This window comes from Hippichthys cyanospilos, chromosome 22 (genome assembly GCF_059441005.1).
Source record: "Hippichthys cyanospilos isolate Australia breed blue-spotted pipefish chromosome 22, RoL_Hcya_1.0, whole genome shotgun sequence".
In the NCBI taxonomy this organism is placed as follows: Eukaryota; Metazoa; Chordata; class Actinopteri; order Syngnathiformes; family Syngnathidae; genus Hippichthys; species Hippichthys cyanospilos.
In genome coordinates, this window is record NC_142390.1 from 2,444,338 (window position 1) to 2,463,566 (window position 19,229).

The 19,229-nt window shown below is 43.1% G+C and overlaps 3 protein-coding genes across 8 annotated transcripts in view; 2 read left to right on the top strand and 1 right to left on the bottom strand.

The window, feature by feature from the left end:
* The window catches only part of LOC148405402 (troponin I, slow skeletal muscle-like), a 46,647-nt gene extending 34,010 nt beyond the window's left edge, over positions 1-12,637 (top strand). Inside the window, exons 1-8 of one of the 3 annotated variants that reach the window (XM_088406314.1) lie at positions 8,427-8,607; positions 10,149-10,399; positions 10,871-10,912; positions 11,361-11,402; positions 11,467-11,598; positions 11,659-11,748; positions 12,210-12,392; positions 12,466-12,637. In XM_088406314.1, the coding sequence (XP_088262440.1) occupies positions 10,871-10,912; positions 11,361-11,402; positions 11,467-11,598; positions 11,659-11,748; positions 12,210-12,392; positions 12,466-12,567 (591 nt within the window). In that variant the 5' untranslated portion in view covers positions 8,427-8,607; positions 10,149-10,399 and the 3' untranslated portion in view covers positions 12,568-12,637. Of the gene's footprint in view, positions 1-8,426; positions 8,608-9,058; positions 9,080-10,148; positions 10,400-10,870; positions 10,913-11,360; positions 11,403-11,466; positions 11,599-11,658; positions 11,749-12,209; positions 12,393-12,465 lie in introns of those variants that run through there. The other 2 variants (XM_088406315.1, XM_088406312.1) reach the window with 2 other exon arrangements.
* On the bottom strand, positions 599-9,124 carry st8sia1 (ST8 alpha-N-acetyl-neuraminide alpha-2,8-sialyltransferase 1). Its single transcript, XM_088406304.1, has 5 exons — positions 8,414-9,124; positions 7,168-7,312; positions 4,393-4,502; positions 3,698-3,790; positions 599-3,162 (listed from the first exon to the last, which is right to left on the bottom strand). Exons 1-5 carry the CDS (start codon positions 8,593-8,595, stop codon positions 2,700-2,702), a joined length of 993 nt encoding a protein of 330 aa, XP_088262430.1. The 5' UTR covers positions 8,596-9,124; the 3' UTR covers positions 599-2,699.
* A 1,083-nt stretch (positions 12,638-13,720) lies between the features above and the next one.
* Positions 13,721-19,229, top strand: part of iqsec3a (IQ motif and Sec7 domain ArfGEF 3a) — a 35,418-nt gene continuing 29,909 nt past the window's right edge. The window contains exon 1 of one of the 4 annotated variants that reach the window (XM_088406289.1): positions 13,721-14,932. In XM_088406289.1, coding sequence (XP_088262415.1) covers positions 14,193-14,932 — 740 coding nt within the window. In that variant the 5' untranslated portion in view covers positions 13,721-14,192. The remainder of the gene's footprint in view (positions 14,933-19,229) is intronic. The other 3 variants (XM_088406288.1, XM_088406287.1, XM_088406286.1) reach the window with 3 other exon arrangements.

Consider the following 19,229-nt stretch of genomic DNA (forward strand, 5'->3'; position numbering starts at 1 on the left):
TTAAAAAGCTGCAAAGGGGCCACAGAGCATTATTTGCCCCAAGGGGACAGGCAGAAGGTAATCAGAGATGGCGCTGGGGAAAACGAAAGCATTTGAACGTCTCGTGGGCCTTTTTACAAGGTTGCTTCTTTAGCTAGTCTGGCGGTATGGAGCTAGCAAGAACTGATGCCTTTTTAGTTAGTTTTTTTTTTTTCGTACTTTTTTTCCCCATCAACTCCCAGTTAAAATTTAAAAACTAAAAGACTCCTTTTGTGATTAAGACAACCACATGTCTTATCAGTCGGATAGTTTCATGCTAATAGCAAACAACATCGATGTTGAGGTGCTATAAGCAACAGAATATTAGTGTCGTACTGATGAGCTCAGAAGGGAATGGTCTGTGATTATATATATATATATATATATATATATATATATATATATACCTGGCCTGTATGCCAGATAAGATGTAAGCTATAAGAGTTTTTTGACATTTTACAAAACGAAGCTTTAATCTAATTCCAAAGCAGTCACATCACATCACGTTTTCCGTCAAATCCCAACAGTCCCCAGCCTCCCAATAACAAATAGGATGGAATGAGTACAATAAAAAAAAACACACACACAAGCACTCACAGTTTCATTAACCAACACAGATAGTCACATGATACCACGAGCGCACACCTTCCCGCCATTACAGTTTGTTCAATTTCATAAATAAACAGAGATGATGTCATCAGGCTGCTCAACGGGCGCCCAGAAACCAAATTGTCCATTCACATCACGTATTAAGAAAAAGGCACTCAACCTTCATCTTGAGCAAGAAACAACAAAGAAAAGTTCTAACAATATGGCACATTTTTGTACAAAACAATGAATCAAGTGCTCTCTTCTAACCCCAAGTTGCTCTGACGCGTTATTTGACCCTTGTAGCACGTGCGCAAAGCCACATTTGTACTTAGAAAAACAAAAACAAGGAAGTGTAAAAAGCACATCGAATGAGTGTGAAATCTATGCACCATTTAGCAAAAAGGAATTTGTGCTTCTCGCCAAAAAATGATATGCATGGAATTGATGCTTCCTCGTAGATCCTGAGCAAAAACAACAGCAATGGTTTCTCCCTTGTTTTTTTTTTTTTTTTTTTCTCGGCAGATGGCCCCAAAACAAGCCAATTACTAATATGGCATCCATACAAAAACACAACAAAAAAAATCCATCCATTCATCTATTTCCTAGGACGCTCTCATTCACCTTTACAATTTCAAATCTTTAAGTCGATCTAGCATGCAGGTTTCTGGAATGCGCCAGTAAGAAACCCAACGCAAGCACCGAGCGGGGGGGAGAGGACGGGATTCAAACCCAGAACCGCACAACTGCGAGGCCGACATGCTAAGCACTCTTTTGTCGCCATGGAGAACATTTATTTGATATCCTACTTGTGCGTAGAATGCTCCATATAGAAATATGCTCTTTGCTCCACTAGTAATGTAAACAATACCTGGGTTAAAAGTAACCCAATTATGGGTCACAAAAGGACAAAATTCGAAATATGGAACAAAATGGGAAGCAAGTTGTCAAAAAATGCCACTGGTACATGGAAGGAAGAGCGAACAAACATCAATAAGTGACTAATAAATTAATGGTTCCACTGGTATGCCCTTATGGTCGATTATCAGCCCAATAACATTTTCATACCTGATTAATTCGTCTGATATATATCATGCGGATCAGAACTTTTTTTTTTTTTGGTCCGTTCAGTTACATTAAACATAAATTAAGAAACAAACAATGTTTTTACACTCTTAAAAACAGTTGGATTAAACCTAAGCCAATTATTGGGTTATTTTTGACTGTTTTTAGAATGGAGTATTCGAAATAGATCAAATGAAGTAATTATTCATATTTGGGTGAGTGGTGGGGGGGTTTGAACGTCTTTATTTTCTTATCTTGCAACGTGTAACCCAATTATCAAAAAAAAAAGGTCAATATTTGGTTATTTTTGAGGCATTATTCTGGGTTGTTTTGCACAATACAGCCCCAAAAATGGGTTATTTTCAACAAGACAATTCGAAAAATTGAAGCATTGATTGTAGTATTCGTAACAAAAACAATCGAGCAAAAATTTGTGTGTTGGGCGATTGTTTGAAAATCTTGATCACGATCTCATCTTGCGACGTGTTAAAACAAACAAACAAAAACAGCTTTCGAAAGCTTCTATCAACCAGGTCCGAAGTCTTACTCGAGGAAACAAAGAGCACAGTAGGACATGTGACAATTCAACGCACTAGTTGGAAATTGCGCTCCAAAAAAAACCTGGGTAAAAACGAACACGAGTCGGGTCAAAAAAAAAAAAGATTGACGCGTTACTTGGGTCAATTTGACCCAACTTTCTGGGTGTAGAAAATCATCCAATTTTCTGTGATTTTTTTGAATGACACAACCCAACGTTTGGGCTCGTTTTGTACGAAATAACCCACGATTGTGAAAGTTGGGTCAAATAACCCAAGTAGAGATTTTTTTTTTTTTTTTACCCAATTGTTTTATCGCTCAAACGTCTTCAAATACCACCATGCTACCGAGCACGAAAAATCCTTCTATCCTTTCTCCTCATCCTGGGAGTTGGCATTCCCCGAAGCTCCGCCTCCTCGCTTTCCGTTGGCCGAGTGGGAGTTCGTTAACGGCCGCGAGGAACACGTCAGGAAGATCTCGCCGCGAGAGCCTTATTCGCAGCGTCCCAGATTAACGCGCAGGGTCCCGCTTTTGTGCAGCTCCCACAGCTGCACAAACTCCTCGGGCATGGCGTGGAACCAGCGGTAGGGTTGCATGTCGTCGTAGTAGTGATGGCTGATGGGCTGCTGGTCCAGATCCGAGGAGAAAGGCCAGAAGCCGTAGACGCTGACCTCCTCGCACAGGCCCAAGGCGAGGCTGACCATGAAGAGGCCCGTGGAGAGGCGGCGGGCGTGCACGCTGCGCTCCTTCCAGAAGTGGCCCACGCTGCGCAAGAAGGCGGGGTTGGCGAAGAGCATGGTGAGCTCGGACGAGGAGTCGGACAGCGCGTACGAGGCGCGCAGGGACGGGTCGGTGCCGGGACGCATGGAGAACGCCGGCATGTACAGGAAGCTGGAGCCGTACGCTTTCAGGCTGTCTACGAAGGCCTTGCGGGACCACAGCAGGTTCTGGAATCTGAGGGGGCACTTCATTAGGTACACCCGCACGTTCTTTTCGAATAATGCTCTGGAACCAAACTCAAATTAAGCACGTTTACGCATGCGTCTCGTTAAAAATATGGAATTATTTGCTTGAAATGTCTTACGCTACAAGGCTAAAAAATGTTGGCTCAAAGATAACCCAAATTGTGTGAAACAGGGACCGACTAAACAAAAAAAAAAAAAACATGAATTAATGTTAAAATATGAACAAAATGTACATTCAAAACCAAATAATTACATAAAATACAGAGAAATAAAAATGAATGATTTAAAAACAAGCATAAAATCAAATCTAGAGGTTGTGTTAACCAAAGCTCATACTGTAACTTACAAGACTTAGCTCAACGCTAACAAACGATGCAAAACGCAAGAGATAAAAACAGTTTTTTAATGCTTAAAGCAACTAATATTTAAACACAAACAGCACTGCAACACTTGCAGATAGACAATAGAATTATTGCCATAGGCATATATTCTTTATCCTCCATGACGTTTTGTGTGTCTCTCACCTCTTCTCGATGATGCTTGGATTGGCTGTCACCAGGTGCGTTTTGGTGCCCACGTCCTTCACGTATTCCTTAGAGAGCGGCGGGAGGTTACACCTACATCATAACATAATAAATTAAAATTATCTCCTCGTGTCGATCCACGTTCGTATAATCGGCAGGTTCAGGCGAGTCGTGAAAATAAATGCAAGGAATTATGATAGATTATTATGAAGTGAAAAAATATGAATGACCTTATGTCAAATTTCATCAACTGTTTTGAAGTAAATGTTTATAGTTAAATGAGTTTGTGCGTACCGACGCGGGGTAAAGTTTGCCCTTGTTTTGACTTTTTTTGTTGCTACTTTGTATTATTTTTGTTGTTCCTCTCAGCTTCCTGCACTTTTGGGTCCCCCTCCTTCCACACCTCCTCACACCATGCCCAGATGTCATAGTCGTCAAACTTGCGCGACTCGTTGGGCTTGTGTTTTTCTTGGCTTAAATCGAAGCATGGGAGGTGTCGTTTGAATTTGACTTCTTAGAAATCGCTTTCAAATTGTAACAAGATGCCATCGTTTGTTTTATTTGGATGCGGTGAGATTTTGCATGGCTATGTAAAGCAACCGCTGCGACGGGAGGCGCATTCAAAAACGCGGAGCGGCATGTCAAACCGGGAATTTTTTCAAACGGCTCGCGAGACGGACGGCGGCGGAGGTCACCTCATGACAAAGTCGGCTCGGTCGATGTCGCGGCCGCACCGGCTGTGCCGCAGGATGCCGCCGTTGCCCACCACTGCGCATTTCTTCAGGGGGAGGGGGAGAGGGTTGGCCTGGAGCGGGGTTGCAAAAAAACTCAAATAAAAAATACAGTACCGGTCAAAAATGTACCCCTTATGCGATGTTTTGACCATTTTGGGGTCATTTTCCTCCACATCATTCGCACAGTCCTTTAGCCTTGGGATGGCACACTGGCGCAATAGAAACGTTTGTGTTGACACCCCAAAACCACCAGATGGCGGTAGTGGCCAAGTTATGATATTTGCTAGCCTTTCATTGACTTTGACAATTGGCTTAGCCTGGACTCCAATAATCCAAGTCTTCAGAAGTCATAACACTCGAATTATGATGTAATAAATATTCCTATTTCATGAATATATAAATATACAGCCAAAAAAAATGTATGCGTATGAATAGGGCTGATGCCACTGAACATTTTGAGGAGTTGAACGTAAATATATATTTATATTTGACAATATTATGACCTTTTCAAAGACAGCCCAAATGGGGCCAGACTAGTGAAAAATCCCTGAACAACAAGGGGTTAAAACTAAATTGCAGAACTCTATTCAAAACTCCCAAAAAAACAAATCCACAAATTACCCAGAACCAAGTGCAAATAAAAAGCAAGGTCTAGCTCATGTTTAATTTTTTTGTGCGTGTTTTATTTTGGGTGTAATCCAAGAAAATCCAAGGCTAAAATAAATGAGACACAAACGACTGGACTTTTCATCTCGCTGCCTCCAGTAAATCCCTCCGGAAACATGTCTGGCTTCTAATAACCCTTACAATTGCGCAATCCTCATCTGGCTTCACTCACAAAAAAGACGTTATTAACATGGAGGAAACATGGCATTTTATATGAAATCTAAAAATGCAGCCATTTTAGTCGTTTTTTTTATCCTTATCAAACGTTTATTTTCTTCATTTAATTTACATTAAACCTAGTTTAGTGCGTGTGCAAGTATGAGGGTAGTGCTCAATTGCCCTTTTAATCTATGCATGCTCACACACACACACACACACAGTTCCTTGTAATGTAAGTGTGAGTTATCTTTTAGGAATGTTTATGACGCAACATCCTCATAAAACACTCATGTTAGCAAAGTATGCAAAAGCAGATTTTGGAGATGTCTCTTAAAGCAGTGGTTCTCGAAGCGGGGTCCGTGGAACCTTAGTTATTAATAAAAAATAAATACTTTGTCATTTCATTTGACTTGATATCAATATGGGAATATATTCCCAACTCTTCAATAAAGGAATCATTTTGTTTTCTTCCCGCAACTTCTGCTGTAGCAAAAAATAAATAAATCCTAGCCCTCACTACTAGCTTAGCATCTTAGCCTAAGACTTTTAACTCTTTAATCTTTTTTGACAGTCACAAATATACGACCTGAAACAGCAAATACACAACAAAAAAGAATCTGTTGGCACCTTGTAAAAAAAAAAAAAAAACTTAAAAAAAGAAAGTACAACAAATCCAATCTTTCAGTTAGCAGGCTACGTGACATTTGCGTGAACCAACGAGTCTCGATGTCTAGTTTTCTTGGGTAATGGCCAAATACAATAAGAGTGCTTAGAATGAAAGCTGTTCTGTGTTGTGAGCATTAAATTGTAGCTCTTAGGGGGAAAAAAAGGCGACAGTGTGAGTGTGCATCCTACGTAGCAAAACAGGCCTGGAAATGAGGCGCTAAAAATAGACGCACGTCGGAGAGTCACGCGGTAACACAGAAAAACTCGCACAGGAGAAACAGGAGTTATGCAAATGAGGCGTTCGCTGCTCCGGGAAATGTGACATCCCTCAGAGCACTTGTTCAGAGTGACTCATGTTTTTTGGATGACTTGTATGTGCGAGAACAGCTACAATTCCGTGTAATTGAACCTCCAAAACAGCAGGGGGCAGCGTGACACACGGGAGGACCAAAAACGCTTTGCTAACAACATATAACTGCATTTAGAAATATTATGAAAAGTGCATATGCTAAAAAGCTTGGCGATTATGGCAAAATCTTAAGTTTTTGGTAGCTAAATAAACAATAAAAAGTTGAGGTTTTGCAGTCTGACAATTTTTGCAGTTTTAAATATTTTACAAGCTTGTGCTGGAGCTATGAAATAGTATGCTAACCACCATGATGCTACAAGCAGAGAAATTTTCTCTTCTATATTTACCTCGACAATTCTGTGCTCCAGTTAAGAATGTTGGTGACCAATAATGCCATTTCACACTGGTAAATAATAAACAGGTATTAGGGTGAGAAAAGCATAGCCTTTCATCATACAAATATGTGGGAAACATTGCCCCCTGGTGGTAGAATGACAAAGTGCTTGATTTGACATGTACAGTCCTGTACTATAGCCAGCTTTTTAAATGTTAATATCGCTGCGGAACAGCCTCATCCTGGCAGGCAACAAAATTGTGATTGCGATTAAAATTGAATTAATTGTGCAGCCCTAATATATATATATATATATATATATATATATATATATATATATATATATATATATATATATAACCCTACCCCCCCCCCAAAAAAGAGTGAGCGTGAGCTATTGATCTGTTCATATTTATTTGTGTCAGCGAAAGCGGACGATCTCTCTGTATGCGCGTCTCATATTCTCCACAGCGATCAAGCGCTCCTTTTCCATATCATAAACCCGCAGCGGCGTCACGTTGCGCTGAGCGCACCGAAAACAAAAACAAGCTCATGAGCTCACCTGCACAAACAGCGAGTGGGTCTCGTTGTTGACCGTGTGCGAGTGGTAGAACTCGCCGTCGTACCACAACACCTTGCCCACCGGCGCGTTTTCCTTGGTCAGCGCGAACAGACGCTGCGGGTCGCAACAGTCACTCAGCAGCTTCCTGGGCGGGGCAAAATAAATCACTTGAGTGGACCCTGCTTTCTTTTCTTTTCATGTTAAAAAGGATACAAGTTTAGGGACTTATACCACTTTTATAGATAAGCTTTTTTATAGTCAGCGTGTCAAGTGGCGGAGCACGAAACGTTTTCTCTTTCCTAAGAGGCCGCTTGGGAAAATATAATTGAGAAGCACTGTCCTCATGGAGCATTTTTTATGATCACAATTTCTGCAAATGAGAAGGATATTGCTGATATTTTCATGAAATTTTAGAGAAAACTTTCCTATGTTGTTGTTTTCTGTCTTAAAGTACTAATGGTATCGTAACTTGGTATCGGGAACTAATCAAGAGATGTGTATTGGGAAAAAAACATGAATCCTGGTATATATATATATATATATATATATATATATATATATATATATATATATATATATATATATATATATATATATATATATATATAATTGGATCAAACATCCGTAAAAATAAGACAAATTAGGTGAAAAAAAATGTTTTTTTTGGATTGGGATGCCCCCCCACACCAAAAAATATTTTGTTCAAAAAAATGTAGTTATCCAAAACAACCCCAAAGATGAACACGCGTATCATCCTGAAACCCAGCCGAGTTATTTGTGTCCACTCTTGTGAACATTTTGTCTCAGAAAGATAGCAACAAATAATGCAACCTAACCTAAACGCACACTATCAGAAAGGCCAGGATGTCCTCTCTTGAGCACACCAGGACTTGGCAGCGTAGCTCCAATACATGAAACGTTGTAAACCAAAACCAAGTTCACTACAGTGGACACAAATCAATGCATCCCGCTTAAAACACACGAGGCACAATCGGAAATGCCAGGATGGCCTATTTTGTGTCAAAATTGTGTGTTTGTGGCTTAATGTTCTCCCTTTTCATGGCCCTGCTGGAGATACTTGCTGTGATAGACATTATTATTGCATCTAGGCGGGCCACTCCGATTGCCATCATTTCGTTGATTCTCTTCACAATCGTTAAGTGATAAGCTTGAGTGAGACAATAGGAGTTAAAGTAGGACTGTAAAGGACAGGGTTGCGTGCGCGTGCGCGTGCGCGGGAGCGTACCTGTATAGGTCGATCCCGGTTTGGTTCTTCTTCCACTCGTGGCCTTGCTGCCTCAGCACCTCTTCCACGATGTCCTTGTCCCGGGGCATCCGGTACACGGGGAACACGTAGAACCAGCACAGAACCAGCACGCACACGGCGGCCCACGCCGACAGCTTGGCCCGGTAGCACCGCTTCAACATCCTCCCGGCTCGGTCCGTCTCCCACGCCGACTGTCAAACGAACCTCCGCCTCATGCCGCACGCGCGAGGGGCGGAATGTGGGGCGGCCGGGTCGGGTCGGGTCGGACCGGGTCGGGCGCTACGCCGCTTGCCTCGCCGGACCGGTTTTGATTGATAGTCGTTCCGCCCAAACGGTGGAGCGCGTCGTTTTCCGAGCAAATGCGGGATTCGCCTTCATCGTCGTCGCAGTCTGACGTCCTCCTCGCCGGGTGTCTCGCCGGACTCGCGCCCGCAGAGGAGGCGTTCCTTCTCGGCGTGATTGTCTCGCGGCCTCCCCTGGGGCCTCCGAGGGGCTACTGGACGGAACCTCCTCCGGAGTGCGCACCCCCTTTTTTTGTTATCCTGTTAGCACCTCCTCGGGAACAAAGCGGTCCTCTTTCTCATGGAGGAGGGGGGCAAACCCGTCAGACGCAGTGATGGGAAAAACGGATATGGATCCTTCGAAGTAAAATAATCAAGAGATTGCATTTGCTTATTATCATTACCGTCATTAGCGAACGAGCTGGAACTCACTCAGCTTTTCGTTTTTGTTTTGTTTTTTTGTCGCGAATCTAGTCGGTTTCCTTGTGAATTTAGGGACTGCATTACCCCAAATTTAACTAATTCAATCACTCCCACGCAGTGACGGCAAGAGCGGATATGGATCCTTCAAAGTAAAATTTGCAAGCTAGCTAGAACTCACTCAGCTTTTTTTTGTCAGTTTCCGTTGTTCATTGAGGGACTGCACAACCCCCAATTTAGACATACTGTATTTCAAGAGCCCAAACATTCAGGCCCAAGTCCATTTTTATTCAAAATATATAGAAGGGTCTGAAAATAGTTGGCACCCAAGAAATTAAGTAATCAATTACAGTTGGTTGTTAAGTGCTTCAGGCTTTGAAAAAGTCCGATAACAATCATGGTTACTTGAATCAGGTGTGCCGGATGAGGGTTGCATGGAACAGGCTGCACTGGGGGTGTGCCACTTGGTCATTAATAGGAACATTTTATCGTGAATTATTTGATATAACTTCCGCATTTGCCATTCCTAATTTAGCCAGCGTCGGATTTTAAATAAGGTGCTCTGTCGCCCTCTGCTGGCAATTAAGAGCACTGACAGTCAACACCGCTTTGCTTTGGGACCTTTGAACGAACAATTTCGATTCCGTTCATTCTAATTTCATTCAGGTTTTAAGATAGTCGTCTTGAAATAAAATAAAAAAATCTGACTATTATGTTTCCAATGATTTGACATATTTGTGCGTTTTTGGATGGATTTGAAGCACAATTTACGACCAAGTAAATTTACGACCAAGTTAGGTGCAGAATAAAAACAATGGCACACAACGACAAAAAAGACGTGACATCATCTGCTCTTTCTGTACGTGCGTGTGCGGGGTTGGGTTGCATCAGGAATAGTGCGTCCACCTGCTGGGGATCACCGAAGAGCAATGACAGAACATTGGGAATGGATGGATCGCTCATCCTTGATGTATTTGCTGATCTCCCATTGTTTATTTGACCCTCATTTGCAGAAACAAGAGCCAAAAATGTGTCGGCAGCGTGAACCCTCCTAGACGAGACTCATCGTGACTTTTTCTTCCGCTCCCGCCCCTCCAATGGTGGCGGTGTCAGCGCAGGTCATATGTCAGGCCTGGGCCTGTGCCAGCACATTCTTGGTGGACCACACGCTTTATCTGACCGCTCCTTGCTGATATAAAGGGCCCGATTGTCCTCGGGGGTCCATTGTTGTTGGACTTCCACAGCACTCCAAAGGCACTCCAAGGTAAGGTTATGATTTTTAATTATTTCCGTTTTTTTGTGTGACTGAGAGCATATTTCTGGGGACGTTCAAGGTTAGATAGGAAAAAAAAATGCAAGTAGGGGCTGTGTCTAAATTCGCTTTTCTGGGACGAAACATTTAGGGACTAAATCACAGGTGTCGAACTCAAGGCCCGAGGGCCAGATCCGGCCCGCCACATCATTTTACACGGCTCGCAATTATCACTAATCATCTGTTCAAGTTTCTGGCTAAAACCGTGGTTCTCAATCGTATTTATGCTACACATCACCAAATAGTCATACCGCTTTCTGTGATCTTGACATGAAAAAAAAAGTGCGGTCAGAAAGAAAAAAAATCATAATGCATCTCTAGTATTGTTGATTTTCGATTTCTTTTTTAAATCAAAAATACTTAAATGGACCCAAGAATGTATGAACTTTCATATCATATGCGTATTTCCCGTTTTATTGTTAGATGCAGAGCAGAACGACGGCGATGAACGCCAAGTGGGATAAGGTGAGTATTCACGCGCAGCTAATCCTCCATGTCGGGAAAAAGGGAACACGTCGTCCTTGTTGCCAGCGTACGCCAAATAACCGGCTTGAGCTTATCTGCACCCCCGCCAACCTTTCCAACTTGTTATCAGCATCCATGTGAGCGTTCATCCTATTAATACCACTTTTATCTTTACGCGTGCTCGTCGGTTCGCAGCGCAGCATGTGCGGTTTGGCCATATATGAGGCGCGCTATTTGACACTCAACTTTTCTGTTCACTTTATTTTGATGTTTTTGACCATACCTGCCTCTCCAAAGTTGCGCTTTTAACCCTTGTGCAGCGTCGTAACCATTTTAGGATTTTCTTCCACGATTATTCTCCATCCGGGTGAAATTTCAGCTTCCGGGTGTCTTTCAATGCAGTAAATAATCCTGACAAGATGTCTTTTTTTTTTCTTTTTCCCTGTAGCCGAAGTCAAAGATCACAGCTTCCCGCAAACTCTCCTTAAAGGTGAGTTGACCCCTGTACCATAATGCCCGGATGGTTCCGTTGACACGCCCTCCCCTCAAATCAGATGCTCCTCCTGACGAGAGCATGCGAGGATCTGGAGAACGAGAGGCAGGAGCGGGAGCAGGAGAAAGTGCGCTACCTGGAGGAGAAGCTGCCTCCTCTGCAGCTGTCCGGGTTATCGATGGACGAGCTGCAGGTACGTCAGATGATGGGACGCCACCCAAAGAACCGTCTTGAAATATGGCCGTCTCCTCAGGACCTGTGCAAACAGCTCCACGCCAAAATCGACGTGGTCGACGAGGAGAGATACGACTGTGAATACAAAGTCAACAAGCACAACATCGACGTGAGTTGCTCCGAATTTTGTCTCCAAATGTCCACTCAAATTTACAGTTGCCATTCTAGCACACTCGTTCGAACGTTCCTGTAGGCTAAATGCTAAGAACATAGCATTCCCCAAATTTGGGGAAAATAATACTACGCGTTTAGCATTTACCTTACGAGTACGTTCAAACATATTTGCAACGATATTCGAATGTTAACCGCTCCTTTTTTCTCACGCTATATTTTATAGTCCAGTGAGGCTTATCTGCAGTTTTTTTTTTTTTTACTAGCCAGAAGGGGACGAACTCACAAAAGCCGAGGTCATAGACTGGCCTACAAAACTAGCATCAATGTCAGCGTGGTAAACATTGAAGACGCTGTTAACACATTTACTCATCGGCGTATATTCTTTATCCTCTGTAAAAATAAATAAATAAATAAAAAACGAGCGGGAGCAAAGCGTTTAACTCTCCCATCGTGTAGATCCGAGAACTGAAGCTGAAAGTGCAGGACCTGGGGGGCAAGTTCAAAAAGCCGGCCCTGAGGAAGGTGAGGGTGTCCGCCGACGAGATGATGAGAGCCCTCCTGGGCTCCAAGCACAAAGGCTCCATGGACCTCCGCGCCAACCTCAAGTCGGTCAAGAAGGAGGACGTCAAACAGGACAAGGTAAACCCCAACCCCTCCAAAATCATCCCTCGCGGCCTCACCTTGCCGTCCCCTCTCCCCCCCGCCCGCCCAGGTGCTCACTACCGAAGTGGGCGACTGGCGGAAGAACGTGGAGGCCATGTCGGGCATGGAGGGCCGCAAGAAGATGTTCGACACGGGCGGCGCCGCGCAGTGAAAATGTTTCCAAAGATTGACGATCACTCCCAGGGACGTCCATTATTAAAATGCATTCTCTGATGAAAAAACTGCAATTTTCAATGCTCTGAGGGCCCGGCCGCAAATGGTGCGCACCTGGGCTGCGTATTTTTATCCACTAACCCCTTATATCGCTTTGTGTTTTGAAGGCACCATACATTACAGTCATGTTTGCTGGTCTGCGCTCAATGGGTGGGCCGGCTTTCCGTGCAGCGTTTACCATCCCCAAACATGGCAGCCATACACCAACAATAACCTTTGGATATCCCCTTACGCACATGTACGAAGCATCCCAGTATCCACTCATAAAAGGATGCACGAGGACGTTCGCATCCATCTGCGGCCAAGGTCCCGTCTGCCCTTTTGTGACCCCTCTCTAAGCTGCTGATGACAGCTTGGTCTATAAATAGGAACAACCTTCACATAGAACAAATGCTCCAGATGTGCAAAACGCAAATGGACGCCGTGCTGAAGATGACGGACACGTGCAAGTGTGGCAAAGCCACTAGATGGCAGCAGACATTCACATAACAGAACTCAACATTAACTAGATGACTTTATTCAATTTGTCGCGATCAAACGCACATATATAATAACATAATACCGCATATGTACAGCATATATAGTTACATTTCAATTTCTATCACGATTTTGTTGGCTGCCACGATTAATTGAGCCGATCCTCGATGATATTTACGTTTAAAAAGCCGGCTATAGTACAGTAATTTGTCATTCTACCGCTAGAGGGCAATGTTTGTTATTGACTATGAAATACTGTACATAGCAAATATACCAAAATAATTTTATATTTCAGTACTGCATTAACTGAAGTGACTTTAGAAGTACTAAATAATCAAATTACTTAATTAGACAAAGTACTAGAAAATATTGACTATTTTTATATCCTTTAGATTTATTTTTTAAAATACTGTATGTAATTTGTGTATATCTATAAATGCATGGGATTGAATGAATGGACTCAAAAAATATAAAAATGAATCAATTCAGTACTTAATTACCTTGGGTACTTCATTACCTAAAGTAATGTATTATTCGAGGTCATAGGTAGTACCAAGTAACACAATAATCATATATATATTAGTACTTTATCAAGTAAAGTGACTTTAGATCATTACGTTCGATAATGAAGTACTAAAGTAATTTAATGACTTCAGTACATCATTTTTAGACCCTTTAGTAAAGTAATTTACTTTAGTACTTCATTATCTAAAGTCACTTACTTCAGTTAATGAAGTACTGACAAATATAATCTATTTATAATTAAGTAATCACTTACTTAGGTAGTTAATAAGCTAAAGTAATGGATTACTATTACTATAATAGTAATTTCATACTTCGGCACTTCATGATCTCAAGTGATTGATTCCTTTAGTTCTTCATTCATTTTTAGATCCTTCGTTGGCCAAATACTTGAATAATATTTGTAATGATTTAATGTTCTCTTGATGGCTTGGATTTATTTATTTATTATTATTAATCGAGGATTGGTCGGTCAATTTTTGAAGGCTTTATATTGCATGTAACTCCACCTTGTTTTTCAAACGCATTCGAGCACGCCGCGCAGAAAAGGGAACAATACCAGAAATGGGTCAAAATGGTGATTCCCCGCTCTCGGTCTCCGTCGCGACGTCATCGGTGGCTTGCGACCACTCCCCCTCACTCCACCGCCGCCCCCTCCCCCCGCCTTCCTTGCGAGAAAGAGCGAGACGACACGAACCCAGCGTCAGTCTCCCGGATCTGCCTCCCCCTCCAGCCGAAAGAGCGCGCCGGCACCGCGGCCGCACCTCCCCCCCGCCGCCAGTGATGGAGAGCCTGCTGGATAACCCCATGAAAGCCGTGCTGTACCTCAAGGAGCTCACCACCATCGTGCAGAACCAGCAGAGCCTCATCCAGACTCAGCGGCAGCGCATCGACGAGCTGGAGCGCAAAGTGGAGGACCTGATCGGCGAGAACCGACAGCTACGGGACCCCCACCAATACGTGCAGCATCAGCACCGCCATCACCACCCGACGCCCCAACCGCCGGCTCCGCAGCCGCATCAGCACCACAACAAGGCTGCTAGCGGCCAGCATCACCATCACCGGCGCCGTTCTTCCTCCCCTCCTCCCCCGGCTCCGCCCGCCGCGACCCCCGCGCCGCAGCACCACCACCACCCGCAGCATCTGCAGCTGGTTCCCGCCGCCTCGCCACAGTGCTCGCAAGCCGGCCAGGCTGGCCCGGAGACCCCCGAGGAAGGCAAGAGGAGCCCCTGCTGCAAGTCGCTGGTCCCGCAGACCCCCGCCGCCACGCTGTGCCGCTCGGTGGGATTGGCCAGGAAAGCGGAGTGAGTACGCCGCATAAACGCTTTCTTCCATTATACTAACGCCGCGTTACCGCCGGACGCAAAATCCAAACTACGTGACGATTTCGTTCCGAAGGTCCAACGTCTACGGCGCCGTTAGTCGCACAGCTGTTCCCAGGCTTAATCGATGAATCCCTAATGGCTATTGATTTTTAAGACCGCCGCTGGACGTTTTGGGATTTATTGCGGCTAGCCCGGTGAAATCTAAGCACTTTTTAGACATGACTCAGCGTTTTGCAACTCGTAATCTACGCTTGTTGTCAGATTATTATCACGTATGGGCCGAAACCCGCCACGCTCTCGAAACCGTTGGGTCAAAAATAACCCGATTATGGGTTAATAAGGACCAACTTGGTTGAACTTCTCAATTATATTCTCAGTTATATTTAACCCATCTTTTCTTTTTGTTTACTAGGTAAAAGTTTGGTTAAAGGAATAACCCGCCAAACAAACCCAGGAATTTAATTTTTTTGGTGGGTTATCCATTTCATCCAAGCAGTTGGTGTCATATGAATAACCCAGCAAACAACCACAAATTATTGTGTGAAAAACAGCTCAAAAATATCAAGTGTTTTCGAGCTATTCTGTCCACCCAACATTTTGGTTGTTTTTAACCAGCCATTATTTTTTGTCGTTGTTTTGTTCAAAACACCTTTTGTAGTTTTTTCCGTGGGTTATTTGATCGACCCATCTTTTTGGGTCAAACGAACAAGTCCAAAAATTGTTGGGTCCGCCAATTTTGGACCCGCAATTGACTTTTTAGCTGTTTAGCAGCTGTATATGTAAATGATTTTGTGGAGCTGCGCAGCAAAAGTATGGCGTCAAATTCCGCGTCATAGCCTGTTTGCCCGCTGCCGTGCGCTCAAGGTCACCGGCTAGGGCGCTGAGCTCCATCTGCTCCCTCCGGCGGCATTGTTTGATAATCCCGATTGATTCATGAAGACGTGATTCCGAATAGTCATAAAACAGGAGGGAAATGAAGGAAAGCCTTTCGACTGAGAGCCCGCGAGCGAGAAAATCGTGCTTGAACTTTAGGTGACATCACATAGGCGGGGACCTACGGGAGCACGGATGACGTTTGACGGGCCAAGCGGGACGCGAACAAGAGGTTCAGCCGGAGTCGGGATGACTTTCTGTGGCTGCATTTGGGAGAAAATCACCCGGATGTGTCACGGAGATCCAACCTGGGTGGAGGGGATTGCGTTTTATTTGACAGACGCCTCGGCCTGACATCAATCCTCAGGTCGGCTCATCACCGGGATTTTTTCTTTTGCTCATTTGCTTGATTAAAAAAAAAAAAAAAAAAAAGGAGAGGGCGGGTAATCTATTTGCCAGGCAGGAAATGAAAAAATGAAATGTTCACTCATGTCACACACCTTCCTCTTCTCACGCTTTGATGAAGGGAATATAGTGGTGGTTTAGCCGGCCTAAAAATCACACACATTTTTTCGCAATCTGTGCTTTAACAAAGAAAATAGCAGTCAATATGATCGTACTTTATAAATACAGGATAATGGACGTGAGGTACATAAAGAGATTGTAAACTGGGCCACCAGGCGGCAGCAAAATGCAATCATTTAGATTCAAAGAAGAGTTATGCAGCTAAAGTGACTTGGTAAGACTTTGTGATCATATTTTCTATTCACATGTTTGTGTTTACAAATGTTGATCTTGCTTTCTATGCAGTTTAATGTGTTAGCATTTAGCTAACAGTTCAATTCTTTGTTTTGTATTATTTAACTCCCAGATATTTAAGTATTATTTGTTAGTATTGAGCCTTTAAGCCTTTTTTTTTAATATTCTGCTTGTTAGTGATGATTTATGGTGATTTCGAAATCAATCATGATCATTATTTTGGCCACGATCGTGCAGCCCTGTGACAGTAATCAGTAATAATTAATGCATTATAGTTTTGAATTCACTTGCGCCAAACTGCCTCAAAGGAATGAAGGCAATTTGTTTGTAAAAATCAATAGCGTTCTGCTTTTTTTCCCGTAAAACGCGAGCGCGGGAGATGGAGATAGAGTGCCAGCTGATAGATGGGAAGCGGTTGGGAGATGCTCGCGGTGGGCTCCGATCCATATGCTCCATCTCTGCCTTCTCAGCGCAAATACTCCAAAAGTCAAGCGTTTGTTTCCGCAGATCTCGGCTTTTATCCGGGCGTCCCCTCCCGTTGGCCGCGATTTCAATCACGTCCGCCTGCCGGCCATGACGTTGTGACTCTGCGCTTCGAAATCACAATTGGGTGCTTTTAAATTGCTTCATTTCTCAGCCGTGTGGGCGGAGGTACTGGTGGGATGTGAGCAAGTTGAGCAAAGACATCCCCCGTCAGCGGCTGTATTAATAAAAACGTTCCCAGAGCGCAACTGTAGCACGGCATGACTCACTTTGGTCAGCGAAAGCGTGCCTTCTCTGGAACAATGCTTGAATTGGATGCGGGGGGAAAAAATGTACGTTCCCATCTGTCGTGGTGATTTCACTCCCTGGAAGCTTAGCGCTGGAAATCCCTCAGAAAATTCTGTTGTTTTGCTTCAAATCAAGCCAGGGAAAACATGCGATTGGAATTCCTCAAACTGACGTGTTGAAGTCAAGCGGCGGAGACAGCTGCTGGCAACTCGTCCTCGTCCTTGGAGGAGGGCAAGTGCTTCAGAAAGTAACTTCTCGTTTCTCTCATTGGAAATTGAAACACTCTTTGGCAGAAGTTTGAGAAAGGGTTATAGGTCCAGATGAGAACTTTTAAAACAGTTCCCACCAACAATTTACACCGTAGAACTAACAGGCATAAAATTGACATGAGCTATGGTTTACATTGTAAATATTCACATGAAAACTCATAAGTACTCATACTCCTTCGGGCAAATATTATGATGCAATCCTGCATCAAACTTTCGACGGTTGCGTTTTTTGGCACCGTCTTATCTGCAGTGGTTCAATACCTGAAGGTTGGCTGTTGATTGGTTGCTAGTGAACATACACAGATTGTGCGTTACTGCAATGTCCTACCATCTACCTCGGGCCTCCAGGCACTACCGAGGCAATCCAAACAGGCATGGCGTGTCCAATCGAATTCTGATGCGTCTGCTTTTTTTTTTTTTCTTTTATCGGCTCCTGCGTGACCGAAAACAGAGCGAGGATGAAACTAATTAGCTTTCTGGACATCATTCACTTTTCTTATGACCTTTTGCACGCGTCCGCTCCATAGGATGTGTTATCCATTCTTTAAAATCAACACAGATAAATAATCCCCAAGTGGGCGACAATTGCAGTACCCAAACTTCACAGCAATAAATCACTGTTAGTCCACAGACGGCAGATGAACTCTAAGAAGTAGTTTGGTCCATTCCCAGAGCTCCCCACTCTCAAGCTTTCTTTAAACGTTAGTTCTGCTTGTCTTCGTACTTAAAAAAGGCTTTCAAGTTTTTATTTTTTGTGGGAGGGGAACTGGGAGTTGTTGAGGAGAGTCAAAATTTCCACTAAGGATGCTTGATCTTCTGCTGTTTTCTCAAACTTAATGAAACATAAAAATGATTCAGATGTTTTAAAAAGAGTGTTTTTGTGCCTTGATTGATTGGTAATGCCTCATGTTTTGAAACGTTTACTACTTACAAATAACTAATAAACCTCGAAACTAAAAGAATTTACTAGTTTTATAAATTCATCCAACAGTCCGAATTATATTTTCACCTTTGACGTCTGTATTTTTCTCACTATTTACAGAATAGGCCAGCTGCTCTATTAGACAGACATTAATGTGGGAGGAAACGGAAAATTGTTAAAAAATAAAATTACACATTTTTTATTTTGACCGTGATTGTAAACAAACTTTTCTTTATTATGTATGTGCATTTTTTTAAATAAATAAGAGTTCTAATAATTAATTATCGTTGAATTGTGCGTTGATTGATTGGTACTTCCTGTCTTGTAACCCAGAAGTAATAAGCGCAGCCATTGCGATAAACGAATGACATCAAGCGCAGCATATTAAGGTATTTTCTCTTACTGCCTCACTTCTAAAGTTTCAAATTTGCGGTGTTTGTCGATGTTTGGCCTTAATAAAATGGTGTGGGGTATTTTTCATCAATTTGAACGTGTTTTAATCGAAGAATTCGTCACCATTGTACCTAAGTGCACCACCTGCTAATTAAGGCTAACGAATGGTAATGCCAATTAAAATGGTAATTACAGTAATATGTTAAACTGAACGACGCTAAAATTTGTTTCACGGCCTCGCTTCGATAATCTTACATTAATGCGAAGACGTTAGATATCAAGCGATCAA